A 26,430-nucleotide genomic window follows, 5' to 3' on the forward strand; every position below is an offset into this window, starting at 1 on the left:
GACCTTAGGACAAAGTCAGGCTTATAAAATGAGATGCAAAGACTTCCCTCTGTCACTATATTTGGAGGCGTTTTTGTCCACTTGAAATTTTTCTCCTTGGAATATTTTGCGGATCTTCCAGATAGCGGAGCTTGGCATTCTCTCTGTGGGAAAAAAAAAATTGACTATTTATTCAATTTATTGAATGATTTGGGGCTATCTGTATGTGTGGCTGCCCAAGAGGATGGCCCTTTCTCGGACCTTCTGCGCCTTCTTACAAAGTTTCCTGGAAGGCACTGGCGGCTCCATTCTGGGCGATTTCCAGGAGGACCAAGGCCTCGGAGGTGCCCTGGATCCGGCCCTACCTGACACTGTCCCAGCAGCATTGCGCCAAGCTTACTGTACGCCTCGTGGTGATTTTCCTTTACTCCCAGGGGTCTCTGTTCTGACTTTGTCCTCCTAAAGGTGACCTGGGAGTCTGGCCCTGATCACAGAAGGATGGCTGGTCTTTTCCTCCCGTCTTTGCACCTGAATGAGGCCGGCAGAGCCGGGGCGCCGCACAAGTACGCACTTTCGTTCAAAAAGGACACGTGGAGTAGGTTAAAGGGGGGAGTGTGGAGGAAGTCAGAATCCCGCTGTGCTTTCGTCTGTGACCCTGTGAAGTGATTTGGCTTTGGCGAGCGGTAGCCACGTTCTCTGAAGTGGGATTAACGGAGAAGTAACGTGACTTTGTTGGGCTGCAAAGGGCAATCCGCGGGCAATCCGCCAGCAATCCGCAAATAATCCGGAGAGGCCGATTCTCAACACTTGACGTATTTTTTGCAAGATTGAAGTGGTTGGACCACGTGGCCTAATGGATAAGGCGTCTGACTTCGGATCAGAAGATTGAGGGTTCGAATCCCTTCGTGGTTGCAGCTCCCTTTTTCACGCTGCTCTTCCCCAGTCCTGTGTGTCTCGACCCTCAGAACCCCGATTCCCGTCTCCCAAAGGAAATGGGGCACTGCGGCCCGGGAGGCAGCGGGGACCCGTGCAGGAGGCGGTGGCGCTCGCACCCGCCCTTTGCAGGAAACGCGCGGGGGGGGGGGGGGGGCAGGGGCAGCCGCGTGCGGCGCAAAGCCTCTGCCCTCTCCGCCCTTGCAGCGCGGGTCCCTCTCGGTCACTTGGGCCAGCGATGACCTCCTCCCGCTCCCGGCGCCCCGCGGCCGCGCGCGAGTATTTCACAGCAGACGCACGGAAAACCCGCTGTTTTTGAGCCGGTGTGGACCCCGCCGCTCCGGAGGGGAGTCCGCTCCCGCACGCGGGCAGCCAGAGCAGAGGCGTGACTCCCGCTGACCCGGGCTCACGCCCCCTCCCCCAAGGCCGCGGGACCACCTGCCGACCCCGCGCCTCGGCTCAGCCGGGCCCCTGTCCGCGGGCCTGAGACCCCGCCCCGAGCCTACAGCCTCCCGGGGAGGCGAGAGAAGAGAACACGGCGGAGCACGCGGAGATGGAGACGAAGTGGACGAAGCGACGGAGCAAGACGGCGCGGCAAGTGAGATTCAAGGAGGAGGATCCGTTACGAAGAGTCTTAAACTGTGACATATTTTCAGTTCTCAAGGTCTTCCCGCGGCGAAAATCCGTTGCTTCCCGGAGGCTTCTCTAAAACTTCCAAAGCAATCGATCTGATCGGAGGTAACTCAGAGCGGGGACCGCCTCGGGTCCCCCACCCCGGCCACGGAACCCCGCGCTCGGTGACTGTCCCCGCCGGAACCAACCAGAAGGCTGCGCCCCTGGAGCAGCGCATCGCATCGCAGGGATTGGCGGGCCGGGAGCCCCGTCTGGCGCGCGCCGGACCAAACCAGTCTGCACCGGTCGGACCCGGCCTGAACTCCCACGGGCTCGCGCTCCAAGAGCAGGGACGGTCACCCCCGGCTGGGGATGGAACGGGGTGGGGGACGTGCGGCCCCGGAAGCAGCACGACCCTGCGGTGCGCGGGTGCTCTCGCCGCCGACCCGAGCCCGGTCCCACCTAAGCTCTGGAGAAGACGCCCCCTGATCTGCCCCGGGGAGCCCCCGGGGTTCTCTCCCGTCCGCGCCGCGGTTGTGCGGGGGCAGGAGCCCCGGTGAAGGCTTTTCTGAATCGCCCCACAGGCCTCCGGTCCGTTTCCAGGGTGGCCAGCCCGGGCCCAGGGAGGTCACACCTCCACAGCGTAGGAAAGTAAGAGGGAGAAAGACAAGATACACAATCAGGTTTTGCAGAGTGCCATCGTGAGATTTTTTTTTTTTTTTAACCAGTTAATGTACCTTTTAAATGGATTTGTTGAGGCAGTTTTCTTAGAGTAAATTACATATATTTAAACATATGTATGAGTTTGACACAGGTATAAACTCATCAAGCCGTCACTACAATAGAAATAATGAACACAGACCACCCCCCTCCCGCAACCACTGCCTCTTGTCATTATGTTTGTCCTTTTATAAAATCCTACATACGGGCTCTCTTTATACGTTCACCCACATTATTATTTTGAGATTCACCCATGATGCTTGAATCAGTAATTCACTTCTTTTTATTGCTAGATAGTATTCTGTTGCATGGATATACCACAATTTGTTTACCCATTTGCCCATCGATGAATACTTATATTACCTCCAGTTATAAATAAAGCTGCCATGAACGTTTGTGTATAGTCCTGTGGGGATATATTCTTTCATTTCTCTTGGGTAAATATGTACCAGTGGAATGGCTGGGCCATATGGTGGGTTTATATTCAATTTTTAAGAAGAAACTACCAAACTGAGGCTGGTATTACCTGCATACCTAACCGGATAGGGACATTATGAGAAAGGAAGATCACAGGTCAGACTCACTCTGGAACACGGACACGAATTATCCTGAAAGTTAAGAAAATGAACGCAGTCACATGTAAAATGAATTGTAAGTCATTTGGGTCTTGAGTTTATAGCAGGATTGCAAAGCTGGTTTACCATTAGAAAATAAATCATTCCACTTTGCACATTAAGAAGGAAATAAACCACATGATCACCTCAGTAGAGACAGAAAAAGGTTTTGCTAAAACTCCGCATTCCGTCACCATCAAAACTCCAAGCAACCTAACCGTAGAAGGTAATTTCTTTAACCTGGCATCTTTGAAAAATTGTCACCAACATCAATCTTTAATGTGAAATATTGAATGTATGCAGAATAATAAAAACATTCTGTTTGAGAGGTGACAAATCAGGGACACTAACTCTTATCACTTCTATTCAAGATTATGGATTTCTGTGTGCGTCTTTCCTTGCCTTTCTCAGTCATGAGCAAAAAAGGGAGTACAAGGTCACATGACTAGAGAGGAAGAAAGAAGACTGTCCTTATTCTCAGATGATATTACATACAAAGGTAAGTTATTAGATTATATAGATGTATTACAACGTAATAGCTTATAAGAGCAAATAGATGGTAACATATCATAACGGCCTCGGTGAATGAAAATATGAGCTGTGGAGGATGTGTTACCCACAGCGGGAAAATGAGAGGACTGGGGAGTACACCTCTGCTAAGCTTCCATCCAAGAAGCCCCTTTCTTTTTTACTCCAACAGAAGCCCAAGAATCTGATAGAAAAACTTTATTTATTACACAGTTTTCGTTTCTTATTTTAATCGGTCATCAGTGGTCTTCATTGAGGAGCTCTGAGAGCATGTCATACAATCCAAACCAAAAGGGGCTGTACTTGGCTGAAATTCTCCTGCTCTGCCTGCCTGTCTGACTCTGCCCCCTCCATCCCCCTGCCTCCTCCAGGTCCTTTCTGGAACTGAACTCCAGGTAGAGTTGGTTTCTGGCCTGAGCCAGGGCTGGTGGATTATGAGACTTTGAAAGCTTTTTTTGAAGATAGAAATCATTTCTTTCTCTAGACCTCTAAGCACTTCTTGGGGCTTCTAAATGAGAATAGTAGCACAAGGACACTGAATTTTGCCTCAAAACCCCAAAGCCCTTGAGGGCAGTCATGCAGAACTCCTCTGCCATCACTGTAGACATGACAGCATTCAGTCCCACACTACTGGGTACCCGCCTCATGAGATTAAAGGTTAACATATTGTTTTGGAATATGCCCTTGGTTTGTTTTAATCGGATGTGGTAAAACACACTGGATTTGACTATCATGAAAGAAGTTTTTGTACTCACAGATTCCCCAGAAACAAAAGCCGTGGCATATGAGGAAGTACCAGGGTCAGGCAGGAGGCGGGGGGTGGGGGCAGCTGGGCAAGAGCCTTCGCTGTGGTTTTTGTGGGAGGAATGAGTGAGGCCGGGCAAACAGGCTTAGGACTGGGAGGTTTAAATGGTTCACGGCTGTCCGGAGTGATCTGGTACCTGGCCCTGGGATGACTAGGGCAGGAGAACAGTGGCCTAGAGCACAGGAACTTGATAGGGAAACCGTCTGGAGCAGGAACTCTGGACTGGCTGGTTTGCATGGAAAAGGCACAGTCACAGGGGGTTGTTTACTGCCTCTGGGAATTGGTTAGCCCTCGGGGACAGGGACAGTCTTTCTCTAGGGTTGGCAAGGCCCCAAGATGTCAAAGCTTCAGGAAATACAGAAAATAAAAAATATGATTAAAATATACCCAAAAAGCACTGTGTACGAGGCATGACATTTGGCCTGCGCACAGTAAATTGTACTTGTCATTTACATTACATATTTGTAGCTCGCGGAGGGGGAGTGATATACCATATCATGTGGTTAATAGAGACAGAAGGAATCCAATTCCGATATTCCTACCTAGTTAGGGCTCAGTCTGTGACGTCATCCCACCCCTCACACGGTGTTACTAATTCCTAACCATCTGTGACTGTTAACCTTTGCTCACCTGTAGTAACGGGCTCTTGTGTGGTAAGGAAACTTTTTCTTTATGGTCCCATCTCACAGATCAGATCCAAGTAGCCTTAGACTAAGACTCTGCTTTCCCAGATGTCTGAGCTTCAAGAGGTTCTGATAAACTCTGGAGTAGCTTTGGAGCACCCCTCCAGCATGAGAAGAACAAACGATCTAGACCCAAAAGAAAACATGGCAGGCTTATTTCAGAACTCCCTCCTGAAAGCCTGACACATGTATCCTGCAACCAGGCTAAAAGTGAAAACTAGAGGCCAGAAGAGCTTTGCTACCCCTGGGGTCCTTACCTTCCCGGGGCCAGAAGGTTGCCACCGGAAGACATCAAGGCTGATAGTGACATGTGAGATCGCATAGTTCTCTGGCTCACATCCTGGTCAAGACAGAGCCAATGGGGACCGAAGGTGTTTTGGGAGTCTAGGGCTGGAAGATGAGAAGCAGAAAAGGCAAAGAAACCGGGGAATAAGAGGAAAAGGAAGGTGGTGGGGAGGGGGAGGAAGGTAAGAGAGAAGCAAGCAGGAAGAGAAGAAAAGAATAGTGACGTTCACAAGCCACCTACCACGTGACAGCCATCTTCGCACACATCACATCCGGTTCTCGCTAACGAGCAGGTGGCTGTTAGTGTGCCTGTGATGTCAATTCGGAAGTCAACACAGAGAGAAAATAAACAATACGCTCTTTGTTTTCCTAATAATCCCAAGAGCTCCAAAACACAATTTATTTTCACTATTCAATGATAAAGACTTACGGAAGACATGAAGAGAGTAATGAGTGAGGGCAGAACATACAGGCGACCTTCAGGAGAAAGGCAGGAAGAAAGGAAATGCAGGGAATTCAGGAGCAAAGCACTGGGAAGTCATGAGGTGTTCAGAACCCATCACGACATGAATTCATGATGAAATGGCTGCTGAGTGAAGGCTAATGTAGACCTCAGCCTCTTCTAGGAATAAATCACTTATTAATTAAACAAATGTTGATGTATTTTAAAGTCCATACACACCTCCTGTTACTTGGGACAAAAATGAACAACTTCAATGGTCTCTGCCTTGAGAGGCTTAATTTCAGTCGTGTCAATAAACAGAACTGTCTTGCAGCTACGATTTCCCTGACTGTCCCCCACACTCTCCATGCTATTTGGTGTGCAGATGCGTTCTTCTTTTAAGGTTTTACTTAGCTATTTGAGAGTGAGAGACAGAGCATGAGCATGGGGAGGGAGTAGGGAAGCTGACAAAGGGCCTGATCCCAGGACACCGAGATCACAACCAGAGCCAAAGGCAGCCACTTAACAGTCCGAGCCCCCCAGGTGCCCCACATGCTTTTAAAAAGCTTATAGCAGAAAGGGACGAGGAAGAGATAAAGCCACCATAGCAGGAAAATGGTGCAGTATTACCTTTGGCAGAAGAAAGCAATGCCATTTAACACCCATTTGCTTCTGTCTTTTCCAACAAGGAAAAATAATACTTATTCTTTAAAAATATTAACTCATTTCATCATCACACAATTTTAAAAAAAATTTTTAAATAATCTTTATGCCCAACAATGGGGTTCAAACTGACAACCTCAAGGTCAAGAGTCACATGTTCTACCAACTGAGACAGCCAGGCACCTCCGAAAAATAGTATTTAAAGTGGAAAAAGAGGGGTGCCTGGGTGGCTCAGCCATTAAGCATCTGACTCTTGATTTTGGCTCGGGTCATGATCTCAGGGTTGAGAGGTCAAACAAGCGCAGCCTTGGGCTCTGAGCCCAGTATGGAGTCTGCTTAAGATTCTCTCTCTCTCCCTGTCCTCAGCCCCTCATCCCACACTCACTCATGTGCTTACTCTCTCTCTTAAATAAACAAATCTTTAGAAAAAAAAAAGACTCAAGGTGCCTACATGGCTCAGTGGGTTAAAGCCTCTGCCTTCAGCTTGGGTCATGATCCCCGGGTCCCAGGCTGTCTGCTCAGCAGGGAGCCTGTTCCCCCCTTTCTCTCTGCCTGCCTCTCTGCCTAGTTGTGATCTCTCTATGTCAAATAAATAAATAAAAATCTTTTAAAAAATTAAAAAAAAAGACTCAAAGTCTCAACAGTAATTAAAATAAGCATGGCATTGGCCAGGATAGGTAAACAGAGACATCAAACATAACAGAGAGTTTATGCTAGTGTGGACGCCTGACAGAGAAGAGAGGATGCACTACAGATGGGAGGGAGCGAATTTTTAGGTAAATAGTTCTAGAAAAAAATGAGCATAAGTGTATTGACCAGTACTTCATCATAGAGAAAAAAAAAGTCTGTTTGAGTTAAAGACTTACATGTAAAAGACAAATATATACAAATTTTAGAAAATTATAAAGAAGAATGTATTTGTAAGCTTGGGATAAGGAAGAATTTCATAAATATGAACAACATGACAGCAGTAAGGAAAAAGATTGACCAGCTTGACAGCATTAAAACTTTTTAAGTTAGTTCACCCACCGACACTATAATGAAAGAAAAATGGCATTTATAGTTTGACTGGGTTTTTTCCACAGATGTTCTTTGTCGGGCTGGAGAGGTATCTTTCTGTTCTCAGTTTGTTGAGATTTTTCATCAGGAAAGGGTGTTGAATTTTGTCAAGTGTTTTTCTGCATCTATTGAAGTGATCACGTGGTTTTTGGTTTTTATTCTATTGATGTGGTATACTACAATAGCTGATTTTTACATGTTAAGCTCACTTTGCTTTCCTGGGATAAATCCCACTTGGTCATGGTATATAATTCCTTTTATGTGTTGCTGGAGTTTGTTAGTATTTTGCTGAGGATTTGTGTCCATGTTCATAAGAAACATTGGTTTGTAGTTCTCTTGTGATATTTTTGTCTGGTTTTGGCATCAGGGTAATAATGGCCTCATAAATCAATTAGGAAGTCTTTCCTTCCCTTCTATTTTTAAAAAGAATTTGTATGGGCCAGTTAGCTCAGTTGGTTAGAGTGTGGTGCTGATAAAAGAATTTGTGAGAGCGCCTGGGTGGCTCAGTCAGTTAAGCATCTGCCTTTGGCTCATGTCATGATCCCAGGGTCCTGGGATTGAGCCCCATGTTGGGCTCCCTCTGCCTGTCACTCCCCCTCCTTATGCTCTCTCTCTAGCAAATAAATAAAATCTTGTAAAAAATAAATAAAATCTTTAAAAAAATAAAAGAGTTTGTAAAGAATTGATATTGATTCTTCTTTGAACGTTTGGTAGAATTCAGCAGTCAAGATGCCTGGGAATGGTCTTTTCTCTGTGGGTAGTTTTTGGTTACTAATTCAATCTCTTTGTGTATTATAGATCTGTTTATATTGTCTAATCTTCTTGAGTTGTTTCAGTAGTTTGTACTCTTCTGAAACTGTGTCCACTTCATCTGAGTAATCTAATGTGTTGGAGTACTGTTATTCACAGTATCCCTTGATAAGCCTTTTTATATCTGTAAGGTCAGTAGTGATGCTCCCTTCCTTCACTTCTAGTTCTAGGAGTTTCAGTCCACCCTCTTTTATCCTTAGTCAATCAGCTGAAGGTTTGTCAGTCTTGTTGATCTTTTCAAAAAGCCAGCTCTCGGTTTCATTGATTTTCTCAATTGTTTTCTGTTCTCTGTTTCACTAATTTCCACTCTAATATTTATTTCCTTACTTCTGCTTGCTTAGATTTAGTTTGCTGTTTTTTTCTGGTGCCTTAAGGTTACATCATTTATTGGAGATCTGTTTTCTTTTTTAACATAAGAATTTATAGCTGTGTGTGTTTTTCTAAGCCATGTGTTAGCTGCATCATGTAAGATTTTGTATGTTAAGCTTTCGTTTTCATTTATCTTAAAGTATTTCCTGTTCTTTTGTTTTTTTTCATTAACCCATTTGTTATTTAAGAGTACATTGCTTGATTTTCACATAATTGTAAGTTCTATCAAGTTCTTGGTTATCAATTTCTAATTTCATACATTGTGATTGGTGAATATATTTTGTATTATTTTGATCCTTTTAGATGTATCAAGGTTTGTTTTGTGGCTGACTATATGGTTTATCCTTGAAAATGTACCATGTGCACTCGAGATGAATGTTTATTTGTTGTTGGTGGAATGTTCTATAGATGTCTGTTAGGTCTGGTTTATAATAGGGTTCAAATTTTTAATTTTTTTGTTGATCTTTTGTCTAGTTCCATCTATTATTGAAAGTAAGATTCTGGGGTGCCTGGGTGGTTCAGTTAAGTGTCTGCTGTCAGCTTAGGTTATCCCAGGGTCCTGGGGTCCTGGGATCGAGACCAGTGTCCAGCTCCCTGCTCAGTGCGGAGTCTGTTGCTTCCTCTCCCACTCCTCCTGCTCATGCTCGTGTTTCCTCTCTCGCTGTGTCTTTCTCTGTCAAATAAGTAAACAAAATCTTAAAAAAAAAAAAGTAAGATTCTGAAATCTCCAACCATTATTGTTGAATAGTCTTTACTTCTTAAAGTTTTTGCTTCGTGAATTTTGGTGCTCTTTCATTGGATGCATATGTATTTACAATTGTTATATATTTCTGATGGATTGATCCTTTCATCATTGTGAAATGTTTTTCTTTATCTCTAGAACCTTTTTGTTTGTTTTAGTCTATTTTGTGTAATGTTGGACATAGACATTTCTGCATTCTCGTGGTTGCTGTGCATATGATGTATCTTTTTATGATTCTTTTATTTTCAACTATCCTATCTTTGAATCTAAAGTGTATCTCCTATAGACCACATACAGTTGTATCTTTTTGTTTGAATCCAGAATGACAGTCTCTGCCATTTGATTGCCGGTTTGATTCATTCACAACTTAGGTTATTTTTGATACAGTGGTATTTATATCTGCTGTTTTACTTTCTGTTTTCTCTGTGTTGTTATTGGCAAATATATTACATTATGCATATATTCTTTTCTATAATTGCTTTTTTGTATAAGCAAACAAGTCTGGCCTACATGTAGTATCTTGTGGGTAACCCCACAGGAAGGTCCCGGAGACCTAGTTGAAAAAAGAACTGTGCATGTAACTTCCAGCCACCATGACCGCAAGTGCGAATTTCCATTATAGGATTTCCTTGAAAAAATATTAGGCAACAAGCTACCAGATGTGAGTACGTGGTATCTCTAAATTACTTCAATATGCAAATATTTCTCCATGTGGATTCAGCTCTGGTCTCCTTGTCATGGGCGACAAGGCAAACCAGGACATTCGGTAATTGGACAGCCAGCAGTGGCAAGATGCACCTAGAAGGGTTTAAGGATCCCACAGCCTGGTCTGCTTGGAAAAGCGGGCAAGGAATGTAGACACTGCCTACTCATTCACACCTCTACCAGCATAGAGATTTGCAAATTCTGGGCCTTTCAGCTCTGGGCTTGGTGCAAGGACCCAAGGAGACAGTTTATTCCTGGAATAAATGTAAATAGCCCAAGGTCCCCTTGATTTGGAGGCTCTATGCTGTGGCAAGAACAGAGAGGACCCAATGCGTAGGACCATGAGAAGATCCCCAAAGTAGTACTCTGCTAACTTGCCTCCTCTTATTCCACGCTAAATGCATTTAGCAGTCATGTGTATCTTTGTAACAAACCTCACCCCAACTGAGCTGCTCAACACTGTTTCTTTTGTTTAAGATTCTGCAGGTTAACAATTTGGGCTGCACTCAGTGTGGCAGTTCTTTGGCTGGTTTTGCCTGTGGTCATTCACGTGATTGCAGTCACCTGTCAGTCTGACATGTCTGGGGTGTCGGCCCACAAGCCTGGGATGGCCAGGAGGGCGGCATCTCTTTCTCCCTCTGTTCCTCCATTCTCTAGGAGGCTAGATGCGGTTTCTTCATGGGGTGGGTCTCAGCGGCCCAAGAGAGCAAGAGGGGCAGTTGGAAGGGCTCTCCAGGCCTCATCTTGGATCTCCTGCAAAATCACCTCCACCGCATTGTACTTTGACAATCACAAGATCTTGTCACGTCCAAGAGGCGGAGAAGTAGACCCCAGCTCTTGATGGAAGATCCTGCAAAATCCCCTTGCAAGGGGACATGCGGAGAGATGGGAGGAATTTGTGGCCGTTAATTAACTGATCATTTATTATCTCCTTTGTAAGTGAGATAATTCACTCCTTGAATAACCTCTACGCATTCGTCCACTGTACATCTGGGTGAGTAAAGTGTTCCCTGTCACTTCTTTACCAAGCGTTCCCCTGGCCGGTCCGTGCGCCTTGTTTCAAGCCTGCAGGGCCTGGTGGGCAGCTCGGGGAGGGGAGCCGCATCAGGAGCAGGCCTGAGGGTGCGGAGCGCCGCCCGCGGACGAATTCCCGTCTCCCTCCGTGTCTGCGGGAGGCCTCCCGCAAGGGGCTGTTCAGACGCAAGTCTCCCCGCTCCAGTCGGAGGTGGTAACGGTCAGCGGTTTTGTGCGTCTGACACCCCCGTCTCCGCCGTCACTGCAGGCCTCGCGGAGCGGACGGTGCGGGTGCCGGTGCCCGCGCGGCCCGGAGGCGCGGAGAAACCAAGGCAGGGAAGGCAGGTGGCGGACAGGAGACCTTCCACGGAAAGACTTACTAAAAACCAAGACTGCCCAGATTTCGTGGAGTGAACAAATCAGGCGGAGGAGTATTTTTCGGCCATTTTTATGATTTTTAGTGACTCTGGGCCCGAGTCTCTGTCTGACGGTCTTTTCCGCGCTGAACTCGGGGCGGTGAACAGTCGTCGTGGCAGCCGGTGCCGACTCGACTCGGCCGGCGGGGTGCGGGGGGTGTGGGGGGGAATGGCTGGTAAAAGCTGCTCCAGGTGAGGCTCGAACTCACAACCTCGGCATCGCCCAGCAGCTACTGTCCTATAAGTACCGCGCGCTAACCGATTGCGCCACTGGAGCCGCGCGGCTGTGGGCCGCGGAGGCGTGCGTGATCCCGGGCGGACACCGCGCGGGCCGGTCGGTGCAGCAGACCCAGCCTTCCATGAGCCCCTGCGTCCGCGGCTCCCGCGCGCTCTTCCCCGCCGCCGGGGCCGCTGGAGGCGCAGGGTCGCGGGTGCGCTCCGACCCCCGCGCCTCTCCTCCCTCAGACTGGAAATGGGAGGAAGGAAGGTCGCACGGGTCCAAACGGCTCCTTGAGAACGGCCGGGCCTGTGGGTGCCCTGGCGGGAGGGTCCCAGGGTCCCACCCAGGGGAGGGATGCCACCTGCCGGGCGCAGTGAGTCCCCAGCCGGGGTCCCCGCGGGCCTTCCTCCCCCGCGGGCCACCTACCGCCTGACCCTTCGCGGCCGGCTTCTAGCCTCAGAATGGCAAAATCCGGTAGTGCCCTGAAGCCTTCCGAGGGCGGGTATTGCCTTCGGAAGCAGCACTGTTTTGAAAATACGAGCTGCAAAACCAGCCAAGGGAATGCAGGAAACGACGTGAAAATTACTTGAACATTTTCTAAGGTCTTGGGCTCAGATCTTCTGTTTACTTGTGCTGTGGGTCATTTCACACTCCGGTCGATGAAGGTTTTCGCTGGAGTAGTTTTGGAGTGCACACTCGCACTATGTAACACATGTGCGTTTATGTATTATTTTTAATTAGAAAAAAATTTAATTTCTGCTCCTTTAATATGTCTTATTGTGCAGGAGACAGTCTCACACACATATCTGAGATAACGTGTGGTCACACACTGTGTGTAAGGGCGAGTCTCCACGGGCGCAGCGGACTGTCTGTCCAGAGTCCGCAGCTTATGGGGTCTCGCTTCCTGACTTCTACATTAATATTTGAAAGTCAGAAATGTCATGTGCGAGAATTGTTAAAGGATCTGAGAAAATGATCACTTTATTAAATATTATAGTTGTAGAAATGGAGTATATATTTTTTAAGGTTTTAATTTTTCATTGGTGTGCCCCAAACTTTCTTCATGTCTTCCCTTTTAAAAAAAATATGTGTTTCTTTATTTGAGAGAGAGAGGGAGAGAGAGAGAGGAGGTGGCGGAGTCATGGGCAGAGGGAGAGAAGTAGACTCCCTGCTGTGTCCCCACACGGGACTCGATCCAGTTCCCCCAGATTACAGACCGGAGCCATGCAGAGTGGTGGCTTAACCGACCGTGCCACCCAGGTGTCCCTGGAGTGTAGTTTCTTTGAGAAATGAAAAACCAAGAAGTTAATGGTAAATCCCACTTACCGTTGTTGGCACATCAGTATAGGCCAGCAGGGAAAATACTGAGATGAGCCTGCCTCTCTGATACCAAGAAGACATTCTCCTTCAAGCTTTAATGCCTTCCTGTGTTTTCACTAGGTGAAGTACTCATCTTCGGCTGCTTTTCATTCTTTTCCATATTTTACATCAGAGGATTGGTACAGCCTTTAAAACTTCATGAAGAAGAGCAAATTCAATATCCACTGATTTCTTCTCAAAAGGCATTTTAACTCCTCAGATAGCCTGGCCGTTCCACTCTCCTGAATACTCTGGCCATGACAAAACTCAGTAGGACACAGGCAAATCCAACAAACAGAAGAAGAAATCTACTGAGTTTTGGAACGTTTGGTGCATTCGACCCACCCGGGATTGTGAGCCCTAAGTTGTAAACAGGACGCTGGGTGCGAGTCCTTCCATAAGATAGCGTCCAAGCGAGCTGCTGTCTCTGATGCCCATGTTCTTCGGCCATAGAGCCCGCACTCGGAGGTGCCAATAGTAACATCGTCAGTGACTCTTTTGGTGATAAGGAGGAGATTTGACACCAGCAGTGCAGACACAGTCACAGCCACAGGTGCACCCAGGATGGGTCCTTCAGCTTCAGGTTGGGACACGCGAGCCCTGAGAACAGGACTCGGTTCAGTGTCTCCATGTTGGTGGCTGCAGGGGCAGCTCTTGACCCCCTGTATTATTTTATTTTTATTGAACCCTGTAACATAAACTATGCCCCATGACGGTCAAGCTAGAGGAAACACTTAGATAGCCCTTGCTGTCGGGCTGCACCTGTTCTGAGGACTGAACGCGTAATGACTCGTTATTCCACATCCTTAGATTATTCGTAAGAGACTGTGTTCAAGCCACCCACAGATCTATCCCAACTTAACCCGATGCCTTTGAACTGTCTTCTGATAGAGAAGACATTCCGTACGGAGGTTGAGGTTGAGGGCCCGTGCCCTGGAGCAGGGGCTGTCTTTCTGATCCTGTGTCTTCTCTTCCCAGGAATTTCCCAGCCCGAGCTAACGAGCGAGCTCAGTTCTTGGTCCCGGGGAGGAGCCAGAGGTCTGACCAGCCCATCAGTCCTCTCTTGTCTCTGACCCCAAAGCCACAAATATTGTCTTCTGAGTAGGAATGTGGCCCTCCTAGCTGAGAAGTCAGTCTCTGACAGGACGACATTCCCAGAGGGTCAGTGTCCTCCACACTTTCTGAGCAGACACAGGTGCTCTGTGAGCCGGAGGTAAGGGTCTGAGGTGGCAATGTTGGGGTGTCTAGAGAGTATGATGAGTCAGGGGAAGACTTTATGATGGTGTTCAGGTGAGTTTTTTTTTGAACTAATGGTCCCAAAAGTGTTACACGTAATCTTATTTTCCACTTATTTCTTTAAAGACTCCAAGGATGTAAATTAATCTTTTCTGACAAAGACCCCACATCAGGGGCAGCAGCGTCAATCCGGGCTGTTCCCTGGTTTCGTCGAGGCAGGTGGTCACCGTCATTTCCCAGGACCTTCCTTTTCCTCTTTGTAGGAACAAACTGGTGTGTTACACAGAGAGACGGTCATGTGTCTCGTTGGTCCTTTTGGCCCTTCGGTCACTCTGCCTGGGAGGACAGCTGCATTTGCTGCCCTGGCGGCGGGTCTGGGCGTCAGCGTCAGGCCTTCCACTTGGCCTTCTCTGCTGTGACAGCTCATACGCCACATGCGAAGACGCTGGTACAGCAGCTTTGCCCACTACCACGTGTGTCATTCTAACTGTACGGTGGGGACAAGAGAAATTTCTACCAGATGCATCCTTGGCCTCAGTGGATGCACCGTGAACTGGACCTGGGCCCGGACTCCAGCTGCTTGGTCCCCATAGCCTCTGTTCTCACGGGGGCCGTGGCGACACGTCGGGCCCTCCGATATCATCGGCCGCCTGGATCTTATTACGTCCAGCAGTTCTTGAGCTATAATGGTATTTCCCCTTCTCGGTTTTAGGGTTGCTGAGTGAATGGTCAGAAGTCCCTTTAGAAAAGGAATGGGGAAGTTACTTTCTATGTATTTGTGGTGGTGGTGCAGGTTCTACCTTCTCGGGACTTGGCCTCTCTTTTACTCAGCGATTCTGGGTCTGAAAACCAGTTCAGGATCGGAAGCTGAACAAGGTTTTGTGATTTTATGTGTAGCTGGGGCTGCCGCCCTCAGGCTCCGGTGATCCATTCTTGGTTTCTGCTGACTGGACAGTGGTAACCTGTGCCGGCTGTTCATCTACCTTGCTCTAGGGAAGCTGTGTTCTATGCGTCATCTCCAGCACTCTAGAGAGTGGACTGCCCGCCCCCACATACTCTCACACTCTGATGGATGAGTGCTGCCGTCTCTGGCCTGAACCGTTTTGGGATCCTATAATCCACATTGCTAACAGCGAGATTACTTCAGCAGAATCTCCTTTGAGCCCAGGCCTTTCGAGGACACTTGCCACATAACTTCTCCGTAATCCTACACTTTTCTTTTTATCTTCTCAAATTCCCACAACATCGTCATCAGTGGGTTTCCAGCATCACATGGTAAATCCACTCTAGTGCAGACATGCCTCTCAGCTCTTGATCCCTCCTTTCTGCCATCAGCTATGACAGTCCTGGCATTTCTACTGCATTTAGTGAGAGCCGTTTCTTTTTCCAGTCTGGAAAATCCAAACAGTGTGTTGGTTTCTTGCCAATGTGTGAAATTTCTGCGCTTTGGGAAAATGCTCCGATACCAGTGAACCCTCCTGTGGCTGACTTTGTGTCCCATGCCCCTTGATCCAGAACTCTTAGAATCTAGTTCTTTACTGGACAGATGTTGGGTCGGGGGCAGAGCCCATAATGTTTGGCAGAACAGAAGCATCTGCATTGTCATCAAGCAAGAAGGACGTGCTTACCCTTAATAAGGAGAACTGGGGGTCTTGGAAAGTCTGGGGTTTAGGTGTTCTAATGCAACCAACCAGATATCTCTACCCAGTGCCTCAAGTTCTCTTCTTTCCCAATCAAGGCCATGACCTAGGCACAATTTAGTTGGTGAATTTAACCTTCTTTAGAGATCTGCTATTCCTATGATTAAATCTTGGACCTAAAGCACAGCCTCTTGTGCCCTTGGGTTGCAGGAGATGAAAGGTTCTTTACCTCCTCCCACCGGGGCACTCTGGCTTCCACAGTTAGCCTTTAACTGGTCAGAGAGCACCCTCGGCCTTCAGTCATCTGGAGGGGACATGACCTCGACCCAACCTGTCATTCCTGACAAGGGCTAACAGTTGAGAGCCTCCAGGTGACAACCTTGCAAAGATCTGGGAGGATAATTCCTTCTATCCGAGGGGTTCAGGTAGTCTGGGAAACACACCATCTGTCATCGTCACAGTGAGGAAGACGAGAGACATGAGACAAGTCTGAGCAAGGCTAGGGTACAAAAACCACCACAGTCATGCCAGATGCTGCCGAAGACATTTTATTAGGGACAGTGCAGGGCTGAGGAATCCACGGGGGGTGGGGAGAGCCCATCCTTCAAAGGATGCCTTGCCCAGGTGTCTTAACCTGAGTGCGCTGGAAGGTCAGACAATAGGGAAGTTTCTGTAGGATCTAAATTAGAGAGAGGCTCTGGGTCCCACTGCCATGGACATGCCCTTCTCTCCATGCAAGGCCGTCTCCTGCTCCCATTCCTCCTTACGCTCCTACACCAGAATGACCAGTCAGCTTGCGTGTGGGAGGGGGCGTGTCGCGCACTGATCTGAAGGGACTTGGAAACTGACAGTACGCTCTGTCCTCGGGGAGGGCGAGTGCTAGGAGGTGGAGCTGAGGCTGCATAGCCGCCCGCCCCCTGTCGCCTCTGCACCTTCAGGGTGGACAGAGAAGGGGGAACATTCCGTCTAGGAACATTCTTCTTCAGGCCGGGCCGGCAGACTGAACCATCCTCCGGAAGGCTGGTTTTCCTTGGATGGGGAGGAGTGATTGAATGTGTAACAGAGCTCTGAGGATCTGGGGTTTCCGTTGTTTCCTTCTTCTCCCACATGGGTACTCTCCCAGGGAGGAATAGCGGTCGCCCTCTGCATGACTCTGCTCGGTAGAGAGTGGGGACGCTGGTGGTATGGAGTGATTTGGGCAAGGGGAGGCCGTGTAGGAGGAGGGTAGTGAGACGCGGCATTCTTTAGAAGGTCTTCCGGGAAGAAGCAGGGCGGCTCCTCCCCGCCGTCGGCCTCCCTATTTACTGTCGGTCTGTTTCAGGTACTCCAGGATGTCTGCCTTGAGCGCGCCGACGGGAGTCCCGTGGGACCAGCGCATGACAGGGACCCCGTCAGGCCCCACCAGGAACTTCTCAAAGTTCCAGCGGATGTCGTGGACCTTTACGGGATCCCAGGATATGTGTCTCAAAGAGCCCAGAAGCTCCGAGGGGTGAGGGCAGGAGAGCTGGAGCAGAGACGGAACAGACAAACAGCGTCATTTCTGCTATTTTCACCCAGAGGGAGTCTGCTCCCTCCCATGCCTAGACGTTCTGATTTCCCGTGATGCTTAACAAATCCTCCGGATTGCCACCGTGCCAGCTATCCAGATGGTTCTGGATGTAATAGCAAAAGCCTGTTCCCTCCGCTGTACCCCTGTGGCCCCTGTGATCACAAAGCCACACCACCGTAAAACGCGTCACCTCTGTGACTGTCAGTTTCCTTTTCTGCGAAGCCAATGGTTTAGGTTAGAACGCAGTTTCCCAGCTCTTAGGGCTCCTGGGCCAGTAGCATCCGAAAAATATCTCTGGGACCAACATGGAGTTCCAACATTTTGTTTTGTCCAATAACAAAACTTTAGAGAAACAGCATCACTTCATCGTTTAATTTTTAAAAAAAAAGAACATTGTAAGAATACATTGCATATAGGTCCGAATCTTAAAGGGAAGCCCTATGAGTCAGTTGAGTTTATGAAACCTCCTTACACATTGCTGTTTCCTTCAGTTTGCTGAGGGTGTGTAAACATCTCTATCTGGGCCAGCGCTAGCTTGCCATCCAGCATTTAGGAACACTTAACAGCTGGTGGTTAGGGACCCTCTCAGCCTTCCGCTCTCTGGATCTAAAAGTCAGTGATTCATAAAAGGCACTTTTGACATGGTGTTAACCTGTTGATTTCTACTTCTCCCTCTCCAGTAGGAACCCATCAAGGACCAGAGACTGTGTCTTATCCTTCTTCTTCTTCTTTTTTTTTTAGACTTAATTTATTTGACAGAGAGAAAATGAGAGAGGGAACTCATACAGGGGGAGCAGGAGAGGGAGAAGCAGGCTTCCCACTGAGCAGGGAGTGCAATGCGGGGGCTCGATCCCAGGACCCTGGGATCATGACCCGAGCCGAAGGCAGGCACTCAATGACTGAGCCACCCAGGCACCCCCCCTTCTTTATATCCATACTTTATATCCATAACAAACTGCCTCATACTCAACAAATGTACCTTGAATGAATGAATGTCAGTGAGCAAACGAGGGTGGTCCTCGGAAACACGACCACTCTCCACAGCCCCCTCCATCACGAAAGCCGGAGTTTCAGACATACTGACAAATTAAACCCCAATCTCTATGCTAACATGGAACCCTCTTGCCAAGAACTCAAAGCCACTTCCAGGCATGAGCCTTGGGTCCATTTCCACCGCACCAGCTCTGTGCTAGGAATGCTAGGGAAGAAGAGGTTTGGGTCAGTAATTCACTCACCTTCAAGAAGGTGAAGACCTTCTGTTCTTTCTCACCATTCACATCCCCCTTCTCAAAAAGCTGGAAATTAGGTACGTATCCTCTCCCTGGACGGACGTGCCTGCAACGAGGCACAACGTTCCCAGGAAGCTCCAGCACATACGCGAGCAAGCTAAGGGGGGCACCATGGGGCCACGGGAGGGACAGGGAGAAGGGCGGATGTGGAAAACAGGGCTGGGAAGGGAGAATAAGGCCATTTTGGACTTTGGGCCCCCTGGTTCCCATAATTTTCCTCTGTTCTGCTGGGCCCCCCGTGCTGCTTCTGTTCCAGCTGTGTCCGTGTTCCTGCACCTCTCTGGTCCTCCAGATCTTGCTCCCAGGGAGAAGGAGGTCTCTGGATGCCACCAGACTCACATCAGGGTTGGACAAAGCTGATGTCCGTTTGCAGGTACGCCTAATCCCCACCCTCCCGGGAATCCCCAGTAAGAGAGGCGCTGGAGGCTGGAGACAGAAGAAAGCTTGACGGAGGCCTCCTCTGGGGTCATAAGCAGGCACTTACTTCAGCCCCGGAAGGATCTCCGAGTTGTCTCCCGGTTCCTGCTTTCCGAATTGGTTGCAGGGAAAGCCCAGCACAACCAGGCCCACGGGCTTCAGCTCCTCCTGAAGTGCATTCAGCTCTGTGGGTTAGAGAAGGGGCAGTAAGGAGGCCGGGCTGGAGCCTCTGTCTTGCGGAGAGAACGATCTGGGCCCATTTTCAGGGAAAGAGAGGCCTCGGGAAGGGAAAATCTCTGGATTGGAAAGACTCCTAGCGGCGGGGCGGAAGTTAGTTGCTGGAGCTCCTGACACGCCTTCGAAAGCCCTTTATCATAGGAGCCCTATTATATTTCCCAAGTGTCTGGCATATCAGAACCAGCTGAGGGCCCTTCCTGAAAACTAGGGATGACCAGGTCCCATCCCAAAGAATTCTCTGAGTCCCTTCTTCTGAGGCGGCCCCCAGTCATTGTTACTATTCGGAACCTCCCCAGGTTCCTGTTGACGTAAGAGGTGCAAGTGCTCGTGGAAAGTGAACGGAGGTGTCATTAACAGGTACAGTTTCAGCTCGACAAGATGGAAGTGTTCTGCAGATCCGTTTCTTAAGAATGTGAAAACACTTAACACTACTGACCAGTAACAGGAATGGCTAAAATTGTCAATTTTGTGTCCTATCTTTTGTTAACCGCACACACACAAGAGCTTGCCTTCCCTAGTGGATTAGTTGCTAGACTGAAGCTTTCCTTTTTAAAGGAAAAGACACTGATGAGAATGGGCTTCTTTCCTCCGTACAGACTGGGTGCCCTGGGTGGAACAGATAAACCTGACAGGTGCAAAGAGAACCAGAGAAATTCCAGGCCCAGCTTCCTGGTGTTCTTTAACAGTCCTCAGGATGTGAAAGATACGTTCTCCCTAACGGTCCTCACCGACATGGCAAAACACAAGATTGCACCTGCCTTCTTTCGCTGTTTTCCACTTTAATTGCTTAAATTTTTATCGCCAGCACTTTCTGGGCTAGATGACTTCCGTCCCCTGGCAAACACTAGCCATTCCCACTCAGGTTCTGCGCGGCCAACTGGTCAACTGGTACTTCCCGGGTCCTGTTCTTCTCCTTCTCCTTCTCCCTTCCTTTCTCTTTCCTTCCTTCTCTTCCCTTTCCTTCTTTGCTTTGCCTTGCCTTCCTTTCTCTTCCCTTCCGTTTCCTTCTTTTCCTTTCCTTTTCTTTCCTTTCCTTCCCTCCCCTTCCCTTTCTTTCTTTTCTGCTTTTTCACAAGCTAGAGATCACCTTCCTGATTCCATATAGTTCCTCAGTACCTCTCCCTACATCCTTCCCCATCTTTAGTCACTGTACATGATCACTTCCTTCTGGGAAAAAAGACAATAAATTGGGAATCCTGTCTTCCAGTCCTTAAGCAACCACTCTTTGGTGTCCTCGTCTATTATGCACAAAGTGGGAACTGAGTACATTGACTTTTGAAGTCACTATAAACTGGTAAAATGAGTTATGGTCCAAAACAATGTTATTCAATCTTAAAAAAGAATGAGGAGATGGTCTTAACTCTAAAATACTTTTATTAAAACAAAAAGCAAAGTGGCAAGTAGTATTTATATTATTATGCCGCTGGGGGGTGCAGGAAAAAAATTCTATCTGTGTATTTTGTACACATGATAATACCAGTCATCTAAAGGGAGGAAGAAGGAGGCAGAAAGACTTCTCACTCTAGATTTTTGATTCCTATAACTTGTGAGACTTGTGAATATATTAACTATTAAAAACATAATCAAAAACAACAAAAAATGAAGTTCTTGTTAGTTTAAATATAAGTCCCTCTATTTCTGGTAAAATTCATCCTATTCATTATTTTTTTTTAAAGTAGGTTCCACATCCAGCACCGAGCCTGTAGCAGGGCTTGAACTCACAACCCTGAGATCAAGACCTGTGCTGAAATCAACAGTTGGACATTTAACCAACTGAGCCACTCAGGCACCCTTCATCCTGCTTGTTGTTCATCATCTTCTAAACGACATGGTCTGAGGTATGAGAAAGATAACATCCCTCCCTGGGTAAGGCAGACAGGGGGCATCTCTGTCCAGGAGGCACTGAGCTGGGGCAGGAAGACCCGCCTCCTTCCCCACTTGCTCTACCAGCTCTCAGCAAATGCAGCTGCACGTATGAAACCCCAGCACCACCCCCCCCCTTTGTAGGTGACCTGTATAACCCTGGGAGAGTCTCACCAACATGGATCCTGTCTCTGGTATTTACCAAGGAGACTTCTGGAATCTGTGGAGGGGCTCCTAGCCCTCCGAGATATGTCGATTCTCCTGGAACGCTCAGGAGCAAAGCAGAGGCAGGACATAGGGAAGGAGTCAGCAAACTTTCTGTAAAGGTCCAGACAGTGAACACCTTAGACGTGGCTGGGCAGGTGGCCTCCATCACCGCTACCGCCAACTACTCCCCTTGCCTGGAGACGTGAAATCTGTGTGTAAGTGCAGGGGCAGGGCTGTGTTCCCATAAAACTTTGTTTCCAAAGGCAGGCCCGCCAGACTGGGCCTGCGGGCCTTTGCCGGTGGGCTCTTGACATCAGGGAAGAAAGTCACTTGATCACAAGGACTGATTTTGATGTGTAATGAGACTGTCATTCTAATTATGATTTAGAATATAATGAGCTAGAAAATTCAGTCCCAAGGAGATGCGGCTCTGAAGTCTTACCCGGATACTGAGCCGTCAGGCCACAGTAGGTGGCCACATTGACAAAAAGAACGAGCTTGCCCGCGTACTGCTTGAACTGGATGAGCTCGTTTCCGTTCAGAGTGAGGGCTTCATAGTCGTAGATGGTGCCTTTCATGTCTTTGTAGCAATTCATCTGAGAGTTAAAAAAACGATGATATTAATAACAACAGTTCCTAACGTCTGTGTATGCTGTCAAAGCACTCAGAGTGGTGCCTGTGTTACCTGAAAGCAAACCAGGAAACAAACAGGAATTGTCTACGGGTGTATGACAGGATTGAGGCTTAGTGTCATGACTTGGAAGCCACTGGTTTTTGAGCAACAGTCCATCTCCCTGTCCTGTTACCCTGGGAGAGGCAGGAGAGCAGGAGATGCGCTGAGTGAGAGGAACAGAGCAGAGACCCATGAGCTGGGATGGGAGCCCTAGAAGGAAGTGAGGCCAGAGAGGAAGGCTTGCTGCCTTTCATGCCTCTGTGCAAATGAGGCAACTCGTTGGCTCTGGGCTGAGGGTGTCCTGCCTGGATTCCCCAGTGAAGGATTGTGTATGTAGTGGAGAGAACTCTGGCCTGCGAGTCAGAAGCCAACTCTGCTGTCGAGGTCTCTTGTGAACCTGGGCAGTCATGCTCGGCCTTCAGTTTCCCCACTGGTAAAATGAAGACATTATCTAGATTCCAATCAGGTCCTCAGGGCGCCTTCCCCATTTAACATTCTAGAACCTGATCTTAGTCATGCCTTGAATAGTGTCCTCCGTCCTGTCCCTCTCTTGCTAGTGTGATGGTCTTCCAAGGCACCACTCTGAAACCGTCTGTAGCTCCCCCTGGCGGACGCGGAGGGCACAGGTCCACCTGCTAAAGCCACTGAAATCTGTCCAGCTGCACCCAGGGCCTCAGTGTGAGCCCCTCAGCCCGTCCTAGCCTCGCCTTCAGCATGGCTCCACCTGGCCTGTTCCTCCCCAAGTGTCCTGAACTCATCTGGGCAGAATTCCACCAACACGAATAAATCCCGTAATGCAGAAATGAATTGTCCAGGACGTCCTCGCTGCCTGTTCTTTGGTTAAATCCCTCTCCAACGCAGATCCCACCCGATTCTTCCTCCACACTAGCCACATAGGGTCCATGCAGGACCCCTTTTCCGACATTGGGAAAGCTGCTGCCAGTTGCTTATGGAGCACAGGGAGTATGAAACAGAAAGTGTGAGAAGGAAACCACCAATCCACATGGTGAGAAAAAGGCTGAGGAACTGATCTGAGAAAGGGAAGAAGGTCATAATCTGTTAAGGAAGGTCCAGGCTTAAACTAGGAGGAAGCCAGGCTCCCTGGAAATCCAATGGACTGGAAAGGATTTTAGCCAACCACCACCTGTCCAGATGCAACACAAGCAAAACCAGACTTTCTCCAGCCTTCTAGGCCAACTGCTTCTTCACTAGCTCACCAGGCTCTCAAACTCTCTCCCTGCTCCTGGGCATAAAGGTGCCTTCCCCATGCAGGCTTTCGCATGTTCCCCGGAGCAGAACTGAGATAGGCACGGAGAGAACACTGTGTCAAAGCATCCATCCGTTCCATGGTGCTGGTTCTAACCTAAATATTTTTAAGAATTTTTCTCTTATTTTTTTCCTTTGCTACTGCAGTGGCATTTACTGAAAATCATGTTGGGTAACTAGGGTGTGGGGATTCAGAAAGACTCGGGACCTGGGGACCCCTTCTCAGGCCAGCTGGCTCTGACATTCATCGCTGCTTCAAGCCTATTTAAGTCTGTCTGATACCTCTCCGACGCCTCCAGACTCAGCTTTTTATGAAGCAAATGTGACGGCCCAGGGCCCAGGGTCTAATACCCAGTTAGGCAACCCTGAGTACAGAAAAGCCACAAAAATTCTCAAAAGTAGAGGGTCAGCCAGGAGGTCCTCCCGTCAATTTCAGAGAGGTAGGAAGGTCTTACCGGCGCTGCCCTTTACGGAACGCATTCTATGTGTCAGGATGACTGCTCACCCGCCCACGAGGTACATACTGTTGCCCACAGATTTCAGATGAGAAAGAAAGCAGAGGCTACCAAGGCAAAGGGACTTGTCCAAGACCAGAAGTGATGGCTGCACTACCTGGATGAAAGGTTGCCGGCCTCTCCCTTCATGGTTCCATTTTGCCTCCAGGTCACCCAGATCATTGCGTCCCTTCCCACGGCTGCACCCCCCCCCACCCCGTAGCTACACACAAGGTGGCTGCCCCCCGCCCCACAGCTGCCCCCGCGGTTCACCAGTAAGGCGGCTGAGCCGTGAACTGGGACTAGACTGGGGCCAGAATCCAAGACTCCTGATTCTAAATCCAGTTGCTTGAGGGCCTCCAATGATTGATTAATTTATGTGTTTGAGAGGGAGAGCGAGAGTGAGAGAGAGAGAACATGCGTGTGGGAGGGGGGAGGGGCAGAGAGATGCAGACTCCCCGCCCGGCTCAGTCCCAGAACCCTGAGACCATGACCTGATCAGGAGACAGATGTTTGACCAACTGAGCCACCCATGTGCCCCTAGACCTCCAATTATTTTGCCTGCGTTTTATGTTTCTCTGATTAACTCTATGACTTTATCCACCCATAAAACTTCCACACTGGTTTTTTTCCTCCTCGTCCTAGCTGTCCCACTGAGCTGCAGCTCAGATGATATAGCCCACCCTCTCCTCCAAACCCTGCCCCCACCATGATGCCCGCTGCCTTCCTGCACCTCGGGCCCAGCGCTGACGCAGGTACCGGTGTGGCCACCCTGACTAGAGATGCAGGAGAGCAAGGACCACAGTAAGGAGACTTCCCTCCCGGTATGCAGCTCAAGGAGCACCCGTCTCTAGGGTACAAAAAGAGGCCAGAAGAGAAAAAAGGCTAATGGAAAACCACAAGAAGAAAGAAAGCAGAGGTCAGAGTCTTACAAGAAGGACTGGAGCAGGACACAGCAGTCGCTCGGCCTGTCTGGAGGTCACTCACCCTCGTCTTATCAGGCCTGGCGTGGGTCTGCAGAGAGCCGACTAGCAAAACCAGTGCGAGGAGGGAGGCCCTCAGCTGCGTGGTCATGGATGCTGTCTGTGGCTCTCGTCTTCTAGGCCGAGATCTCACTCACCCCGGTGGCCTTCGGATATACCAGCCAAGACCGTGCAGGCCAATCGCAAGGCAGTAGGGACTTCTGGGCCGTGAGTGGGGACGTAGAATTTAAACCACACCCTCATCCACACACACCCCGTGGGCACTTGGTGCTCACCGGTGCGGCGCGGACCTGGGACATATAAATTCTGGCAGAATTATGAAAAGGTGAGGGCATGCACCCACGGTCCTTGCAGATTACTGTGTGTTTTACCTGCGTGGGGAGTAGGGTGGATGCAGACAAAGCCTCCCCAGCTTCTCAGTGGGGTCCCTGCAGACAGCCGACAGAGACGGCCCAGATCCCATTCCTAATCACTCGATGTGTGGACCACCTAGGACCTCTCCAAGAGAGCTGGAAGGAAACTGGGCCCGAGGAGGGAGAGATACTTTCAACCTGGGCGAAGGAAGCCCCTTTCTACGTTCATGACCAACTGCCCTCAAGGGCCAACTAGTCATCAGGAGAGCAGCCAGCCCTGCAGATGAGGCAGCAGGTACTCGATCCCTCAGCGTCTGAGCTGGGAGACGGTGTTCTCCTCACCCATGATCAAAGATGCATTCCGCGTTTATCAGATTGGCCAGCGTTGAAAGGCGCGGAGGCACCCGGCATGGGGGCATGGGTCCGGTCTAGGCGACCCTTGGGCACCAGACCGGGGAGGGGGACCGGCCGCTGCCAATCTTCTGGGGGATAACCCGCCATTCGGAGTGGGTAGGCAGTTGTTTTGAAAGTGCTCTTCATCTTGGGAAACCCCAGGGCCAGAAAAGGACAAGGACAGGAGACACAAATTCCTCCAGAAGAAAAATGCCGCCGTTGTTGGGCTGCAGTTCTGCTAACATGGGGACTGGATGGGGGACACGGACTGGAGTCTAGGAATTCGGGGATTTCCCACTTACATGACGTATTGAACCCCCGCTTCCCAGGAAGTCTACTTTTGGTCCCCAAGTGCTGGGGTCACAGTTCATTGCAGTCCCGAATTCGTGACCATTTGTCCTTGCAAGGCCCCTCTCTAGTTTTGTGTATTGTTCCCAGACTTCAACTTCCAATCCCGTTCTCCCTACTCCTATTGTTTGTGTTCTTGAAAAACGTGGGCATCCCTCATCAGGTTATTAGTCCCTTGACGCTTAAAACATCATTTAGGTTCCCCCCGCATTTGGACGTCAGATTCAAAGGGTTGAGCTAACCAAACTCTTAAATTGGTGGCACTTTATCATCATTAGGCTGTGCAATGAGTGTCTTATTATATACATATATTTCTTAAGTAGTCGCCGCACCAAGCTCGAACTCATGACCGTGACATCAGGACCTGAGCTGAGATCAAGACTCGGACATTTAACCCACTGAGCCACTCAGACACCCCTTATTATATTAATTTTTTTAAAAATTGTTTTTTGTCCCCAGTCCACTCCCACTTTTCCAGCTGTTGGGGGGATTGGTGAGGAAAGAGCTCTGCATCCTGGAAGGCT

General features: G+C 49.0%; 1 protein-coding gene, 2 non-coding genes and 1 pseudogene across 4 annotated transcripts; 1 reads left to right on the plus strand and 3 right to left on the minus strand.

Moving 5' to 3' along the window:
- Positions 1–818: 818 nt before the first annotated feature.
- On the plus strand, positions 819–891 carry TRNAR-UCG (transfer RNA arginine (anticodon UCG)). The gene has a single exon. It is a non-coding gene; the product is annotated as a tRNA-Arg (tRNA).
- Positions 892–11,563: 10,672 nt separating this feature from the next.
- TRNAI-UAU (transfer RNA isoleucine (anticodon UAU)) lies at positions 11,564–11,656 on the minus strand. Its single transcript is given in 2 exon segments — positions 11,564–11,599; positions 11,619–11,656. It is a non-coding gene; the product is annotated as a tRNA-Ile (tRNA).
- A 1,448-nt stretch (positions 11,657–13,104) lies between these two features.
- Positions 13,105–13,595, minus strand: LOC125103267 (oligosaccharyltransferase complex subunit OSTC-like; annotated as a pseudogene).
- Positions 13,596–16,392: 2,797 nt separating this feature from the next.
- On the minus strand, positions 16,393–24,941 carry GPX5 (glutathione peroxidase 5). Of its 2 annotated transcripts, XM_047735201.1 has the most exons (5): positions 24,817–24,941; positions 21,839–21,992; positions 19,157–19,274; positions 18,619–18,718; positions 16,393–17,338 (listed from the first exon to the last, which is right to left on the minus strand). In XM_047735201.1, exons 1-5 carry the CDS (start codon positions 24,901–24,903, stop codon positions 17,132–17,134), a joined length of 666 nt encoding a protein of 221 aa, XP_047591157.1. In that variant the 5' UTR covers positions 24,904–24,941; the 3' UTR covers positions 16,393–17,131. The 2 variants fall into 2 exon arrangements, with proteins under 2 accessions (XP_047591157.1, XP_047591158.1); XM_047735202.1 differs by lacking the exons at positions 16,393–17,338; positions 19,157–19,274 and having other exon boundaries at positions 18,657–18,718.
- Between the last annotated feature and the right edge of the window lie 1,489 nt (positions 24,942–26,430).

This window comes from Lutra lutra, chromosome 6, assembly GCF_902655055.1.
Source record: "Lutra lutra chromosome 6, mLutLut1.2, whole genome shotgun sequence".
In the NCBI taxonomy this organism is placed as follows: Eukaryota; Metazoa; Chordata; class Mammalia; order Carnivora; family Mustelidae; genus Lutra; species Lutra lutra.

Excerpts from the sequence above, each read along its gene's own strand:
- GPX5 (XM_047735201.1), bottom strand. The coding sequence starts at position 24,903 with ATGACCACGCAGCTGAGGGCCTCCCTCCTCGCACTGGTTTTGCTAGTC. Across the intron at positions 21,993-24,816 it reads CCAGGCCTGATAAGACGAGG|ATGAATTGCTACAAAGACAT; the intron begins GTGAGTGACCTC and ends TTTAACTCTCAG. Across the intron at positions 17,339-18,618 it reads AGGTCTTCACCTTCTTGAAG|CTCTCCTGCCCTCACCCCTC; the intron begins GTGAGTGAATTA and ends TCTCTGCTCCAG.